This window comes from Pseudonaja textilis, chromosome 2 (genome assembly GCF_049901715.1).
Source record: "Pseudonaja textilis isolate UNSWEBS1 chromosome 2, rPseTex1.2, whole genome shotgun sequence".
Classification (NCBI taxonomy): Eukaryota; Metazoa; Chordata; class Lepidosauria; order Squamata; family Elapidae; genus Pseudonaja; species Pseudonaja textilis.
Window position 1 is genome coordinate 91,180,450 of NC_141991.1, and position 15,443 is coordinate 91,195,892.

General features: G+C 36.5%; 1 protein-coding gene across 4 annotated transcripts in view; it reads right to left on the minus strand.

Annotated features, from left to right (window-relative positions):
* Positions 1–15,443, minus strand: part of TENM2 (teneurin transmembrane protein 2) — an 865,315-nt gene that overhangs the window by 65,396 nt on the left and 784,476 nt on the right. For all 4 annotated transcript variants that reach the window (XM_087924563.1, XM_087924565.1, XM_087924562.1 and 1 more), the window contains 3 exons: positions 11,510–11,629; positions 5,133–5,394; positions 3,302–3,569 (listed from right to left, as the gene is read on the minus strand). In XM_087924563.1, coding sequence (XP_087780689.1) covers positions 3,302–3,569; positions 5,133–5,394; positions 11,510–11,629 — 650 coding nt within the window. The remainder of the gene's footprint in view (positions 1–3,301; positions 3,570–5,132; positions 5,395–11,509; positions 11,630–15,443) is intronic.

A 15,443-nucleotide genomic window follows, 5' to 3' on the forward strand; every position in this document is an offset into this window, starting at 1 on the left:
AAATAATTGTCATGACTGTCATAACAATCTGAAACTTTTTCTGGATCATTTTTTAGTCAGACCACTTTTTTGGCCACACAGTATCATTTCAGAGCAGATGAGATATGATCTGCTCCTGGAAGACATCTAAGAATGATTTGTTTTTGCCATGTACCAATAATTTTCTAGTTATGATGCACTTGACTGGATCCATAACCTCCAAGGTACGATAGTCCAAGTAACTTGCCTATTCTGATATCTGATGGATCTAGAAGCTTTCCCGATGATACTTAAAAATTGGCGTAGCAATCTAGTGGACTTATGTTAAAGGTCTCATTGGTCTCTGGAATTAACCATGACACCAACCTAGAACTAAGGAAAAATATCCTAACAGTTAATCAGTGGAATGACTTGCCTCCGGAAATTGTGGGTGCTCTAATACTGGAGGTTTTTAAGAAGAGATTGGACAACAATTTATCTGAAATGGTAATGGTTTCTTGCTTGAGCAGGTGGTTGGCCTAGAAGACCTCCAAGGTCCCTTCCAACTCTGTTATTCTGTTAAACTATAACAGGATTGCTTCTGAATGGCCTTTCCCTGCCCCTGATCCCAACTAGCAACTTGATTTTCTGAAGATTGTTAGAAAATCAAGTAGGTGAATGAACACATCAGACAATGCTGTTGGAAAACAAGAAGTAAGTATGAGTAGATATGGATATGGGGTCACATTCAAGCTTCTTCCAGAGATGATAACTGGTATTTCATAGTAAGATATCATCACTATACTAATGATACTTGTACTTCAACTCTAGCAAGCTTGATATTTGCTAATTCAGGAACCTACTCATTCCAATACTATATCCCATGTAATTTGCAATGATATTGTGCTTCCCTGGAGAAATTAGGGTTGCAATCTGAAAGCCCTGCCAGAGGAGCAAGTGAAGGCTGTTCCGAGGAAAGCATCCTCTCAACTTTTTATCCCAAGACTTTTGCTCAGATAAGAACTCGTGTTCTTATGTTTTCTCAGTTCTATGTCTCTGATTTACTCTACACGAGGCTGCCCTTGAAGATCATTTAGCTGTTCCAAAATGTAGCAACCCGTATGTTTAACATTCAGCTCTAATGTTACTTTGTCAGACTACCAGTATGCTTTAAAATGCAATTCAGGTGCTGTTACCACTTCAAGACACTTAATGGCTTGGGGATACTTTGAAAGATTATCTTTCCCTGATAATTTTTGCCGAAACCAGACAGCTTGTTTTGCTTAAGGTCCTGGCCTACAAGGAAATGCAATTGGAGTGACTTGATGGTCACTACTCCTCTGGTCCTCTGGAAAACTGAAAAGAACTGGCTTTTCCAAAGTGACATCCAGAATGATTTGGGACAAGACCTATTGATATAGAAATTAGGTTTATTATATATCTTGTGTTACTGTAATCTTTTTCTAGTAATGATACTACATTTTATTGAACAGAGTCCAATTGGATTAAGGCAATATATACATTAAATAACAGCCATACATATATTTCATTGAATCTGACTGCCTAAAAATATACTTCATATACTTCAGTTAGGGTAGGGAGTGGATCAAAAAGAAGACTAAAGAAATCTGAATGTTAATGTATCATTTAGCTAAGAAGGGCACTTGTATTCCAATAAAATTCAATAGCTTTCTCTAAGATCCCTTTATTGTATCCCAGAAGAAGTGGGATAATCTCATACGCCAAGTTCTTTGGCATATATATGTGAGTCTCCAATAAACTATCCTAGATGCCCAATTAGTAACAAAATCTGTTTAAATCAAGCTAGGATTTAGCTTGAAAGTATAGGTATAGATAGGGCTGTGCTGGTGAAGTGACTGAAGAACACCTCTGCATCTGATCTTGAAGTTGTAAAGCATCATAACCTATCTTATCAAAGGCTTATCTGCTTTGAGGATCTCCCCTTGTCATCTTGTATATGCATACAGTATGCATGCACCGATGATACTTCCACTGAGACTGCAGTTAAAAGTAAGCAATAGGTCTGAAGAGATGCTTTGATCATTTCCTGAAGGATTCTCAAGTTCCTCTAAAAGCCCTTAAAGATACAGATACATTACCGTTTCATAAATTCAGTTAGGATGGAAAACTGGTGAAACTCCCTTATCTTTTACCCCACAGAAAACATAAAAGATGATCTGAGCTCCCTATGAGAAATGATCAATTATATCAAAACGTCATTTGGATGAGTTTTCTTCTCCTTTCTGAAAAGCTTGGGAACACACTGTAAATCAGGCTTTTATTACCTAAACAATTGATTGTTTACAGTCTTAGCTCTTAATATGTAATATTTGTCAGTAAGGTAAATAAATTACTGGGAAAAAGTTATTGGGAATGCTAATGAATGTTTGAATTTATTCAGAAGTCACATCTCATGATGGCAATATGTTCACGGCCAACTTCACCCATGGCTCTGGTACATTATTCAAATTTCTATTTTGTATAAAATGTTTTGTGATGATACCTTGTATCTAGATTCAATTAAAAAGAAACTTTTCATTTTGTAGTGTTCTTGTTTTCCATTTCTCACCCTTTCTTTCTTTCTTTCTTTCTTTCTTTCTTTCTTTCTTTCTTTCTTTCTTTCTTTCTTTCTTTCTTTCTTTCTTTCTTTCTTTCTCTTTCTGTCTATATCTTTGTCTGTCTCTCTTTCTGTCTCTCTCTGTGTGTATTAACCTAAAAACCAGGATATCATGAATTCTAGTCCTCCCTTAGGCACAAAGCCAATTGCGTGACCTATAGGCAGTCTCTGAGAAACATACATGATTGAAGGAAACACATATACTCACATACACACACACGCACACACAGAGTCAGGTATAACAGGAAGATTAATGTTCATAAAGCAAAATAATAGCAGGCACATTGGTGCCCATAGGTGTTATATTGGGTACTCCCAGATATAAGTGAATGTTACATGCAATATCTGTTAGATATTATGAACAAGTAATACATGTGTTATTTCAATGACCCTTCAATAATAGCTATTTTGACTGAGGGCATCTGTCACATGTATTTTGATTAGAGTACTTTTACTGTAACATTGTTTTTTTAATGTTATTTGTATAATGCCCATTTTACTTTGGGATTGAGAAAGTTATAAATACTGTCTAATCAATAAACAAAATAAATGACAGCTAGAAAAATTGCTGCTACTGTGGAATAATGGAAGCTGTTTATCGGTATTTTCTATTGTCAATACAGATCACAGATTTTTCTTTAATTTAAGAGCAGTTGTTGAAAGCCAGCACTTAAAAGTTACATGATTTGAATCTAGTGATCATACCTACAGCATCCGAGAGCCCGTAAACTTTCTGGCCATAGGCATCTGTTTTATCCCAAATGAAAGTATATGCCAAATTGGGAGATGCTTGGAATGACTTTTGGAAAAGATGCCCTTCCACTGCTACCATGAGATGAACTTTAATTAAGTTCAGAGGCACAAGAGATTGTGTCATGGTGATTTTAAGCAAGGATCTGTATCCAGCAGTACGGGAACTCAGATAGCAGAGCTTTATGTTGGCACCTGGAATCTCAATTTCTTCATGAAGAACCTAAGTAAGGAAAGAGAGGTCATATTAAATGAGTGTGGTATGGAAGAGATTTATTTGGTTCAGCTCATGGGTTGTATTTGTAGGTTAAAGTAAAATATGCTATGAAATTTTGCTTGCCTTCCTGCAATGGTAAGACTGAGGATAGGACTTCTGAATTAGTAAAATTTTGGCCACTGTTACTGTTTCTTTTAAAATCTCCACTGTTGGCAAAAGCATCAGTAAGAATCACAGATCTGATTGCTAGTTTTATGCAAGAAGGCCCCATGAAGCTGTAATGCTATGAAGCTGCAACTACTGCTGACAATCATCTTAAAGTAGCAAGGATGCCTAAGGGGAAGGGGTAGGAAAAGCAGAATAACAGTAGCAATGAAGATGATGGAACGTCCCCTTATCACCTGGGTATGCCACATGCTTCAGCTGCATGTATGATGTTTTTGCAAACATGCCAAGTAGGATGCTTGCTCAAACCTGAATCTGTGACAATTTCATGCAGAGCAAAAATGGAGATGGGATATGTATCAGGTTTTTGTTTAGATTAAAAGAGACATGTACGTGAGAGGAACTGAACTCTCCCCATGCTTACTCCTTACCTCTTCCCATAGCTCTTCTCCATAGCTCTCCTAGAAGTTCACTTCTAGTATTGCATCTTGGCTGAGGAGAAAGTGCCTGGGGAGGCAAAGCCATTTGGGGGAGGAGGGTTCAGCACCTTGTGTATCTGCACTTTAAATTCTAGAATCAACTCTTTTTCTATGTGATTGTGGCAAGAGGCAACTTGCCTGCTGGCCTTATGCCTATCTTGACCTGCTCAATGTGATTTTATAATCTAGAGAGAAAACTTGATAAGGTTTAAGGTTTTCAAAAAAATTTGGTATACAGAATGAACAAGAAAAGCTAAGTACAATACATCCATCATCATTAAAGAGGTTTGTTCTTTTACATAGGACCATTTCTGATGATTAATTTCTATATTTATATCTAGAAGAAGCAAGTGCTGAATTAGGAACCTGATCCTAGAGATTCAGGGTTTGTCATGAACAATACATACAAGTCAAAGATGTCTGAAATTTGTGGGTAATACTTATGTTACCTTTATTAATGTGATCAAGGCTTGGATTTGAAAATCTTGGTTCCCAATTCAGCACATAAATGTAACATTCATGAAAAATGTCTAAGCAAGCATTTCTCCTAGAACTGTACTTTTCCAAGTTCAAAGAATGGACAAATGCAACTGAATTTGTATAGGCGTTTGTGACAAAGAATATTAATGAAAATATTAGTATTTTAGTAAATATTAATGAATATTGCCAAACACATCATAGCCATATACCAATAAATTCTGCTTTTATCTCTGAATGCATATATCTGCTTCTGTTTAATATTTATGAAGAAATATTTTATATTTATGTTTTATATTTATGAAGAAAGGCCAATATAAATATTCAAGATAACTGGTATTATAAAATGTGAATTAAAGCAATATAATTGTTATAGGGCTGTTATTAGAAAATAATGATTAACAACATTGTGACTTTTCTTTTCTTTTTTAGTATCTATGTTTGATACCTGGGTCTCTGGAACAATTGAATTTCGACCAGGGGAATCACTGAAAAAGGTGGAAAGTGGTGATGAAATTATAACAGGATCAGGTCTGATAAAACCACTTAAGTCACAGCTGGGAATAGAGTTCTCTTCAGTTTTCATAGTGAGGGTATCCATTGCATAGAAGCTATTCCATGGTAGCCACACTGTCCTCTCTTGACTCATGAATGGGGCTCGTTCAAAATGAAGAGTTAGCGATCCTCCTCCATTTGCAATCAAATCAAACCTAGAAAAAGTTGAAGTCTACATCATGAATAATTCTAGAACAAAGACCCAAACTAGTCAATAAAACTGGAAAGAGAACCACATCAATACAGTTTATTATACAATTTGTTACATTACATTCTACTGCATTGATTCAAAACTTTAGTAGGACAGAATTAGCTGTACACAATTCCCCAAAAATCTTAGCAACAAAACAGAAAAAAAAATTAAAATCAGTGGACCTCAAATGTAAAGATCACTCCAGAATCCAAGAGAACAAAAACAAAATGTGAAGACATTCTTATTTAAAAGTTTATATCAAAGATGGATCATCTATGACTCACAAAATGTTTCTGACCCAATTTCAGTATTCCGCACCAGTGGATCTTTTGGCTAGATTTACTTGACAATGTAGTGACCCAATAATGGAAAGCCCACAAATTCCCCCTCCTTAAGTATTGTATAACAGTTCTACTGAACTCAGAAATCAGTTGGTAACCACTACAGTCTGTGTATATATCTATAGTGTGACTGTAGTGTGTATTCTATAAAACAATTGTGCTAGTGCGATTTAGATTAGTTTCCAAAAGACCTTTTAAGACAGCCCTACAAATAGATTGATGAATATAGAATAGAATAGAAAAGAATAGAATAGAATAGAATAGAATAGAATAGAATAGAATAGAATAGAATAGAATAGAATAGAATTCTTTATTGGCCAAATATGATTGGACACAAAAGGAATTTGTCTTGGTGCAAATGCTTTCAGTGTACATAAAATAAAGGATACATTCATCAAGAGTCAAGAATCATCAGGTACAACACTTAATAATAGTCATAAGATACAATAAGCAATCAAATCATACTAGGAAACTGTCAATATGTACTTGGAAGCGATTAAAATATGGATTAAAGAAATCAGCTGTGCTTTTCATAGAACGGGGTACAAGAATCTTATAAGTTAAAGGTATGAAAAGGTTTTACAAGGTCCAGAACATCTACTCTTAGCTAAAATGACAGAATAATAATTTCTAGAATAGGTGATGACCCCAGTAATTTTCTTACTGATGTCTAAATCTCAGAGTTTAAATCTATAAATCTACATCCAGTTCATCATCACATTCAGAAAACAATTCAACAATTTTCCAACATTATTGGCATGAGATGCCAAAGAATGGGACGAGAGCAAACAGAAGATATAGGACAATACCAAAAGGTTAGCTAACAAGATAAAAACCATTGCATCACAACATGCTATCTATCAGAAAGTAAAAGTGAACAACATCTAAATATATCCCACTCATGCATTCAGGGTTTTTTTTTGGAAAAATGAAAGGCAACAGATCCTAATCATTATACAGAATGATTAGGAGGTATGATAGATCGTTGTGATCCTGTTTACTCATTTAATCAACCGTGTCTGTTGCCGTACTCAAAAAACAGATAAGTATCATTAAATCAGCTTATCCCATTGCATATTTATAGTGTATACAAATTATGAAGAAAACCAATTTGGTTTAGTTCTTAAGACACTGGGCAAGACAAACATAAACCAGGAAATCATGGCTTCTAATTCAATCTTGGACATAAAGCCTCGGTGTAGTCTTGTGTCAACCACTTTTTCTCAGTCTTATCAAAGAGGCAATGGCAAATTCTATGTTGGACATGAAGCATTGGTGTAGTCTTGCGCCAATCACTCTATCTCAGTCTTATCAAGGAGGCAATGGCAAACTACTCTTGAAAGCTTGTAAAAAATTCCATAGAGTCCAGGCAGTTGCCAGGAATCAATATTGAGTCAAAGGGACATCTAACTAAGTAACTAACTAACCAACCAACTACTAACTAATTAAAGTATGTAGCCTGATATATAGCAGGATAGATTAGGATCCTAAAAAATGAATTCCCACATTCTGTTCATAATTATGAAAAGTAGCTGATTTTACAATGGTTCAAATTATTAGTGCAAACATAGATTTCAAATGCTACAAAGCACAGGACTAACAAACCAATATCAGATCCAAAATTAGCTAAAACTATTGTGATTGAAACCCAGCAGAGATAGAACTATCCTTACATGCAAAGTTTATGGCAATGAGAAGAAAAAATTTTAAATTTTCAAAATGGACACAATGTTGAATTAGTTCCAGAACTGGAAAAATGTTTCTGTCTAAAAATTGAAAATACTAGGTATTTAGTTCTAACAAAGCCATCAATATTGTGGTTTTATGTATCATGGGAGTGAAGATGTGTGAGAAAACTGGGCCCTTATAGCAATAGCTGGCCAAAATGACTACAGTGCTGCCACAATGCAAGCCTTGTCCCTTTTGAATATGCCTCTCATCTGACATTTTTGACCCCAACCCTTCTTATCTGCATCTAAACTTAAAAAGTGAACATATTATGCTCAACTATGATTTGCTTAATCACTGTTTAATGAATAAAACACCACCAACTGACTTTGCACCACATTATAATATAAACAAAAGCTTCAAAACTGCAAACATACTAAAAGACTTCACAGCCAAATTGAAAGAAACCACATTATGTCTTATTCTTGACATTATATTTGACATTATCCACTGCTCACAGAAATAAAGGGAACACTTAAACAACACAATGTAACTCCAAGTCAATCACATTTCTGTGAAATCAAACTGTCCACTTAGGTAGCAACACTGATTGACAATCAATTTCACATGCTGTCATGCAAATGGAATAGACAACAGGTGGAAAGCATAGGCAGTTAGCAAGACATTCCCAATAAAGAAGTGGTTCTGCAGGTGGTGACCACAGACCACTTCTCAGTTCCTATGCTTTCTGATGGTTTGGTCACTTTTGAATGCTGGCGGTGCTTTCACTCTAGTGGTAGTCTACAACCCACACAAGTGGCTCAGGTAGTGCAGCTCATCCAGGATGGCACATCACTGCGAGCTTTGGCAAGAAGGTTTGCTGTGTCTGTCAGCGTAGAGTCCACAGCATGGAGCAACTACCAGGAGACAGGCCAGTACATCAGGGGATGTGAAAGAGGGCAACAACCCAGCATCAGGACTGCTACCTCCACCTTTGTGCAAGGAGGGACAGCAGGAACACTGCCATAGCCCTGCAAAATGACCTCTAGCGAGCCACAAATGTGCATGTGGCTGCTCAAACGGTCAGAACCAGACTCCATGAGGGTGGTATAAGGGCCCGACGTCCACAGGTGGGGGTTGTGTTTACAGCCCAAAACCGTGCAGGATGCTTGGCATTTGCCAGAGAACACCAAGATTGGCAAATTTGCCACTAGCACCCTGTGCTACTCACAGATGAAAGCAGGTTCACACTGAGCACATGTGACAGACATGACAGGGTTTGGAGACGCTGTGGAGAACGTTCTGCTGCCTGCAGCATCCTCCAGGATGACCGGTTTGGCAGTGGGTCAGTAATGGTGTGGGGTGGCATTTCTTTAGGGGGCCGCACAGTCCTCCATGTGCTCACCAGAGGTAGCCTGACTGCCATTAGGTACTGAAATGAGATCCTCAGACCCCTTGTGAGACCATATGCTGGTGCGGTTGGCCTTGGGTTCCTCCTAATGCAAGACAATGCTAGATCTCATGTGGCTGGAGTGTGTCAGCAGTTCCTGCAAGATGAAAGCATTGATGCTATGGACTGGCCCGCCCATTCCCCAGACCTGAATCCAATTGAGCACATCTGGGACATCATGTCTCACTCCATCCATCAACGCCACATTGCACCACAGACTGTCCAAGAGTTGGGGGATGCTTTAGTCCAGGTGTGGGAGGAGATCCCTCAGGAGACCATCCGCCACCTCATCAGGAGCATGCCCAGGCATTGTAGGGAGGTCATACAGGCACGTGGAGGCCACAAACACTACTGAGCCGCATTTTGACTTGTTTTAAGGACATTACATCAAAGTTGGATCAGCCTGTAGTGTTTTTTTCCACTTTAATTTTGAGTGTAACTCCAAATCCAGACCTCCATGGGTTGCTAAATTTGATTTCCATTGATAATTTTTGTGTGATTTTGTTGTCAGCACATTCAACTATGTAGTGAACAAAGTATTTAATAAGCATATTTCATTCATTCAGATCTAAGATGTCTTATTTTTGTGTTCCCTTTATGTTTTTTGATCATCTCAAATGATCTAAGTGCTAGAGCCCACTCTAACTACATAGCCAAAAAGACATTAAGAGTTGTTAACCTAATCCTGCGTAGCCTTTTCTCTGGTAATATCACTCTACTAACTAGACCAGTACTTGAATACAGCTCATCAGTCTGGAACTCGCATTACATATCTGATACAATTGAGAAAGTCCAGAAATATTTTATGAGAAGAATCCTCCACTCCTCTACTCGTAGCAGAATACCTTATGCAACCAGACTTGAAATTTTAGACCTAGACAACCTAGAACTATGCTGCCTTCGGTTCGATCTAAGTATAGTATATAAAATTATATATTGCAATGTCCTACCTATCAATGAATACTTCAGCTTCAACCAAAACAATACAAGAGCACAAAATAGATACAAACTAAAGATAAACTGCACCAAACTTGATTGCAGGAACTACGACTTCAGCAACAGAGTAGTCAGTGTCTGGAGTACTCTACCTGACTCTGTGGTTTCTTCCCCAAACCCCAAAATCTCCAACATTAGATTGTGACCTCACCCCTTTCCTAAGAGGTCTGTACGGGGCATGCATAAGCGCAACGAAATGTGCCTACTGTCCCTGTTCTATTGTTTCTTTTTTTCTTATTCGTATCAAATTCATGTATTTATAACCATGTTTATACTTTAACCTGTTATCTAATAATTGTTTGACAAAATAAATAAATAAATAAATTCTTTCCTGTTCCTAAAACAAACAAGCAAGCAAGCGAACAAGCAGCAGTACCACAAGTCATTTCTTGCTCTATAGGTAGAAGTAGGAAAAAAATGAATACAGCTCATTAGTTTCCAAAAGTGCAACAAGGTTTTTGTTTCTCTTGGGTACTTTCTTGAACTATATTAAATTAATTTGTTAAATGATGTGGCTAAGGGCCTTCTCTTTAATTCTAGTCTTTGTGATCGCAGGAGATTTAGAGCTGGTATCATCTGTAATACAATATTTTTTTCCTCCAAGCATACATAAAAAAAGTTAACACACTCATTTTCTTGATTCAGGGAAGTTTGCGATTAAGACCTCTGCTGTGAACCAATATTTGTTGTTAATGCAAATGTGGCCATGATATATCATAAAGCACTGGATGATGTGTGGTTTCCAACATAGAACTGCTATAAGCAGCCATTAAAGCCATCACAAATGCCTCCATGCCATGTGGCAAAACTGAATGACAGCTTTGAGCAAACAGTGTTAGTAAATTTATAATGAATCACATAAAAGCCCTTAATCCCCATTATTGTTAAGATGTTTGAAATCTCAGCAATAAAACACTGACCCCAGCATCCAACAACAGCCCTGTTACGGATCAGTACTCCAATGACTTTTATAGATTACAGTTCACATGTACTGCAGCAAATAGATGCAATGCATTATTTCATGTAGATATATCATTTTATTGCTACATCCAATAAATTAAATAAAGCATGACACATCCTATTTTTATTAGAGCTAAGTCTATGTGCCTTTCAAATCGAATGATGAACAGAGGAGCAAGACACAGCAGGGAATTATCTAAGTTTATTCAATTATACCCTTTTAATATGTTTTGCCTCAAGAAACTCTGATTTTAGAAAGGAACGGGACAATTGGGAAACTAAGAAATAGCACTGTTTTATGAATCTCTCCCCCCCACCCCCCGCCCCTGAGTGTTAGCCTGCCTTGGATCTAAAAATTAAATGTTTCTGGGTCTCAGCTGGATACTACTATAGCCCACAAATGTTTTTATAGATATAATACAGCTTCTGTGTGAAGAAGTCCAACTGCTATCACATTATTTTCAGAAGTCAATCTTTTCAAATTTACTTTCAGCTAGTCTTCAAAACACCGTGTGAAAATTACTTTCTGCTTTCTTGATAACCCTTTACCCTAGTAGGAATTCTATGCATGATACCACATGGTTTCACTAGATAGCACCATCTGTCAATCTGCATGGTTATTACTATACAAAGTAATTCGTGAATGAAGTGAGTCAACTTACGTGCCATCTTGGCGAGTGATGGTGTAGCCATATTTTGGATACTTGACAAATGACACATTGACTCCAACAAGTGGAGTTCCATCTGTAGTCACCACTTGGCCCCTTATCAGAGATACCAGGCTGGAAAAGAAATATAATTCAATACCAGTGCTCAAGTAATACTTTGGGGAAGAAAATTATCATGGCTAGGTGAGTTTTTTCCATTCTTGACTTAAATTTTTTTTGCTTGTTAAAAGCTATAGTTGCTAAATGAAACAGGAATTGGTTGTTTCTCAAATATAGATGGGCTTTAGAGCTATATATACGTTTATCTGACCATCAATCCCTCCATTTCTCAGATATAAATACCAACTGTAAAGAGGATTGCCTCTTTTTTTCAAACACTAAACATGAAAGGGTCTTTATAGACTAACATTTAGAATATAGAAGATGAATTATAGAATTGGAAAGGCCTTTGGAGGTCTTTAGTCTAAGCAGGAAACCCTGTACCATTTCAGACAAATGGTTGTCAAGTCTTGTTTTGAAAGCCTCCAGTGATAGGCCACTTCTTCTGAAGAGAAGCTGTTTTACTGTTAGTAAATTTCTCTTTAGTTCTATGTTGTTTCTCTCCTTGTTTCCATCCATTGTTTCTTATCTTGCCTTTTGGTGCTTTGGAAAACAGTCTGATCCTCTCTTGTCTTTGTAGGAGACCCTCAAATATTGGAACACTGCAATCATATCTCCCCTAGTTTATTTATTAATGCTACATTCAGATCCCCATGAAGAATAACTCAGAAGGATTCAATTATTTCTAATCAGTGGCTACATTTTTGACTGTTATGAAGATGGATGCTCTCTGAAATCCAGCTGTGGATTTCTCTTTCCTTTATTTATCCTCCTTCATTTCATGAAGCTAGGTTTCATGTATTACAGCTATTGCAGGCTAAAAGCTTTCTCTTCCAAAGTTATCCTAACTGTACAAAGTGACATGTATTGTTCAGGTTCCTGTGTAGAAAATAAAATAAATCTAAAGGAATTTAGTTTAGAGCACACTGAATTAATGATTTGGTTATTTGGATTAATGTCTTTGCTAATATTATCTACATATTCTTCCAGGAACATTCACTCCATAAACATCAATTACCTTTCAGAGAATAAGGCAGTTCACAGTCCATAAAATTTTGTCATATTTAATTAGTGGTTCTTTTTTTAAAACTTTTGCCCTTAGGTTTTCAACTCTTTCCATAGGGCTATAAAAACTGTCTATTATTGGATCAGACCCTTCTGGTAGATCAGATACTTCTGATCATTCAAAAAAAAAAAAAAAACAACCTTCTGGAATCTGTGCAAAGAAATGCAAGAGGAAGTGAGTAACCCCTAAAACAACAACAACCTATCCCTTATTCAAAAGGAGATTTGTGTGTGGAACTCCTGAACTATATAATTTTTTCTGGACAGATTATTTAAGTCTTTAAATTTAATTTTCTTAGGGTAGATGGATGGTCAAAATATCGCCCTATTCAGAGTTTCTGGTGAAGAAAACTATTCCATCAAAAGTGAACTATTAGAATTACTGGCTCTATATTATTTTATATTAGAATAATATAGTAGTTACTAATGAACAAATACTTGATGTTGAACAAAAAAAAAAGAATACAATTTATTCAGTTGGTAAATAATCTAAAATCATCTGTTGAAATATCATATAATCAGATTTTACTGGGGGCAACAACATGGTTCAAAATAATAGGCATTTAAAATGTTAGAGTATGAACAATATAATATACCATATGTTAACAAATATATTAAAACTGGAGATTATTATCCTCTTATTACCTTCTAGTGCGGGCAATATTGCTCTTATACAATTCAAATTTGAAAAATAAATATTTTCATATATACTTAACATAATGTGCGTGTGTGTGTGTGCGCGCACACACATACAGACGCACACGGCATTCTAGAGCATATTTATATTAGGAACCAAGCTCCTTTGGACACAGCAGTGCTTATGTTTAATATTCATTCAAAAGATTGCACAAATAGGCTGCAACTCTAAATAAATCTACTTTGGAATATGCATAACTAAATCTGATGGAACTTGTGTCAACAAATATGGGATAGTTTGCATTTTCATTTTTGATAAATCAAATATTGTTTCATCATAATCTGACAGCTATTATTGTATGTCAACAAAAGAGAATATACGTAGCTCAGTATTCTCTCTGAACTGAAGAGTCCTTCATGCTCTGGTCGTACCTGGATGGCAAAAGCCACTCTTTGTATCAAATCTATAATAGATAATCACTGTAATCGTAGTAATAATACAATCATAATTTTCAAATAGGAAATTATGTTCTCCATATCTTGCTAAATTGTATTATGGGAACTCTTTTGTCTTTGGTAGAGTACTGTGATGTCCCCTAAGGCATCTTGGGTAGATAAGTTGACCTCAAGCTGAATAGTTACAATAAAATGGAATTTACTTTTTGTTTTCCCTTATGTTCCCTCTCATAAAATGGTACAGCTGGTGAAACAAGTTTGCACACTTATCATTCCAATAAATCTCATTAGAAACATAGGGTAGCTCCTGAATGATTTCTGGTTTCCTTGTTAGACCTAAAAATACCTGAGTTTGGCAAATAACAGTCTTCTGAACTGGTTGCTCCAGAAAAGAAAAAAAGAAAAAGTGGGGGGATACAAAATAGGAGCAAAGAGGACTAGAACGAGAACATAACTATGACTGAAAAAAAATGCTGAACCATTTCTTCTCACTTCCATCCCCCTGAAATATTAAGGCTTATGTTCATTTCTATCCAAAAGAAAAGAGAACAATTTTATGTCAAAAAAGAAATGTAGTTTCTTTAAAATATGGAGCTTGTTAACTTGAAGAGTGAGGATGGATTTCAAAATGTCAGAAAACGAAAGAAGGAAAATTAAAGAAATAACATAAAAGAAGTGACAAAGTTGGAAACTTGGAAATTTGGAGAAGGAAGGAAGGAAGGAGGAAAGAAGGAAGTAAAGAAGGAAATGAAGAAGGAAGGAAGATCAGTCTAGAGTTGTTGTGGAAGACCTAAACATGCTACTGGCAGCATGTAAATTTGTGTTTGTAAGCATATGCTGAGCAGGATTACTGAATAAGTCCTCTGTAGCAGTGAGGGGTTTTTTGGCAGCTATTAGGAAGATCCAAAGGGATATCAAGCCAAAAGAAAAAGGAAGGAAGAGGAAAATGGCTAGTCTCCTTACATGTGAAGTGCCAAGTAGCCAGGGTAAGAAAAATTAATGAGGCTTAGCAGAAGAGTCTCAAGAGGGATCTGAAAGGTTGGGGTGATGGTAGCTGCAACTGCAGTTTGCCAAAGCCTATAGACAGTCATAAAACCAACAGCTAGTTATACAACCAGAATCCTAGTTGAAGAAAAAGAGCTCAGCAGTGGGTGAAACTGTGAGAGAAAGACAAGTGAGGGAAAGAGAAGCATCAGGGCCAAGAACACATGTATCTTATAAGACCTGAAGAAGTTGGGCAGTATGAGGCAATTTAAGGAAACTGGGATTGGTTATTATATATTATAGTATACTATAATATACTATATTATCAGTCAATACAGTCTGTGCAAAGAAAGGATCAAAGCAGAGTAAATCAGTTGTATCATGTGGCTCAAAGTGACAACAGCAGAACAATCCAAAAGCCAATCCAAAAGTGTCAGCATAGATCCAGGTGAAGCAAGAATCAGCACTACAGAATGTGACACCTGTGGTGATGCAATATCAGAGAGATTTCAGGACCATGATGGTCAAGTCTAGCTGGCAACAGAGACCATTGCAGCAATAACGATAGCAAAAGAGTAGATGATGTGTGTAGGACTAAGAATAGAGTAGATAGAGTTATGCTAAACCTGAAGGTAGAATAGATAGAACACATAGGAGTTAGGGCTTAGGAAGAATAATAAGGCAGACC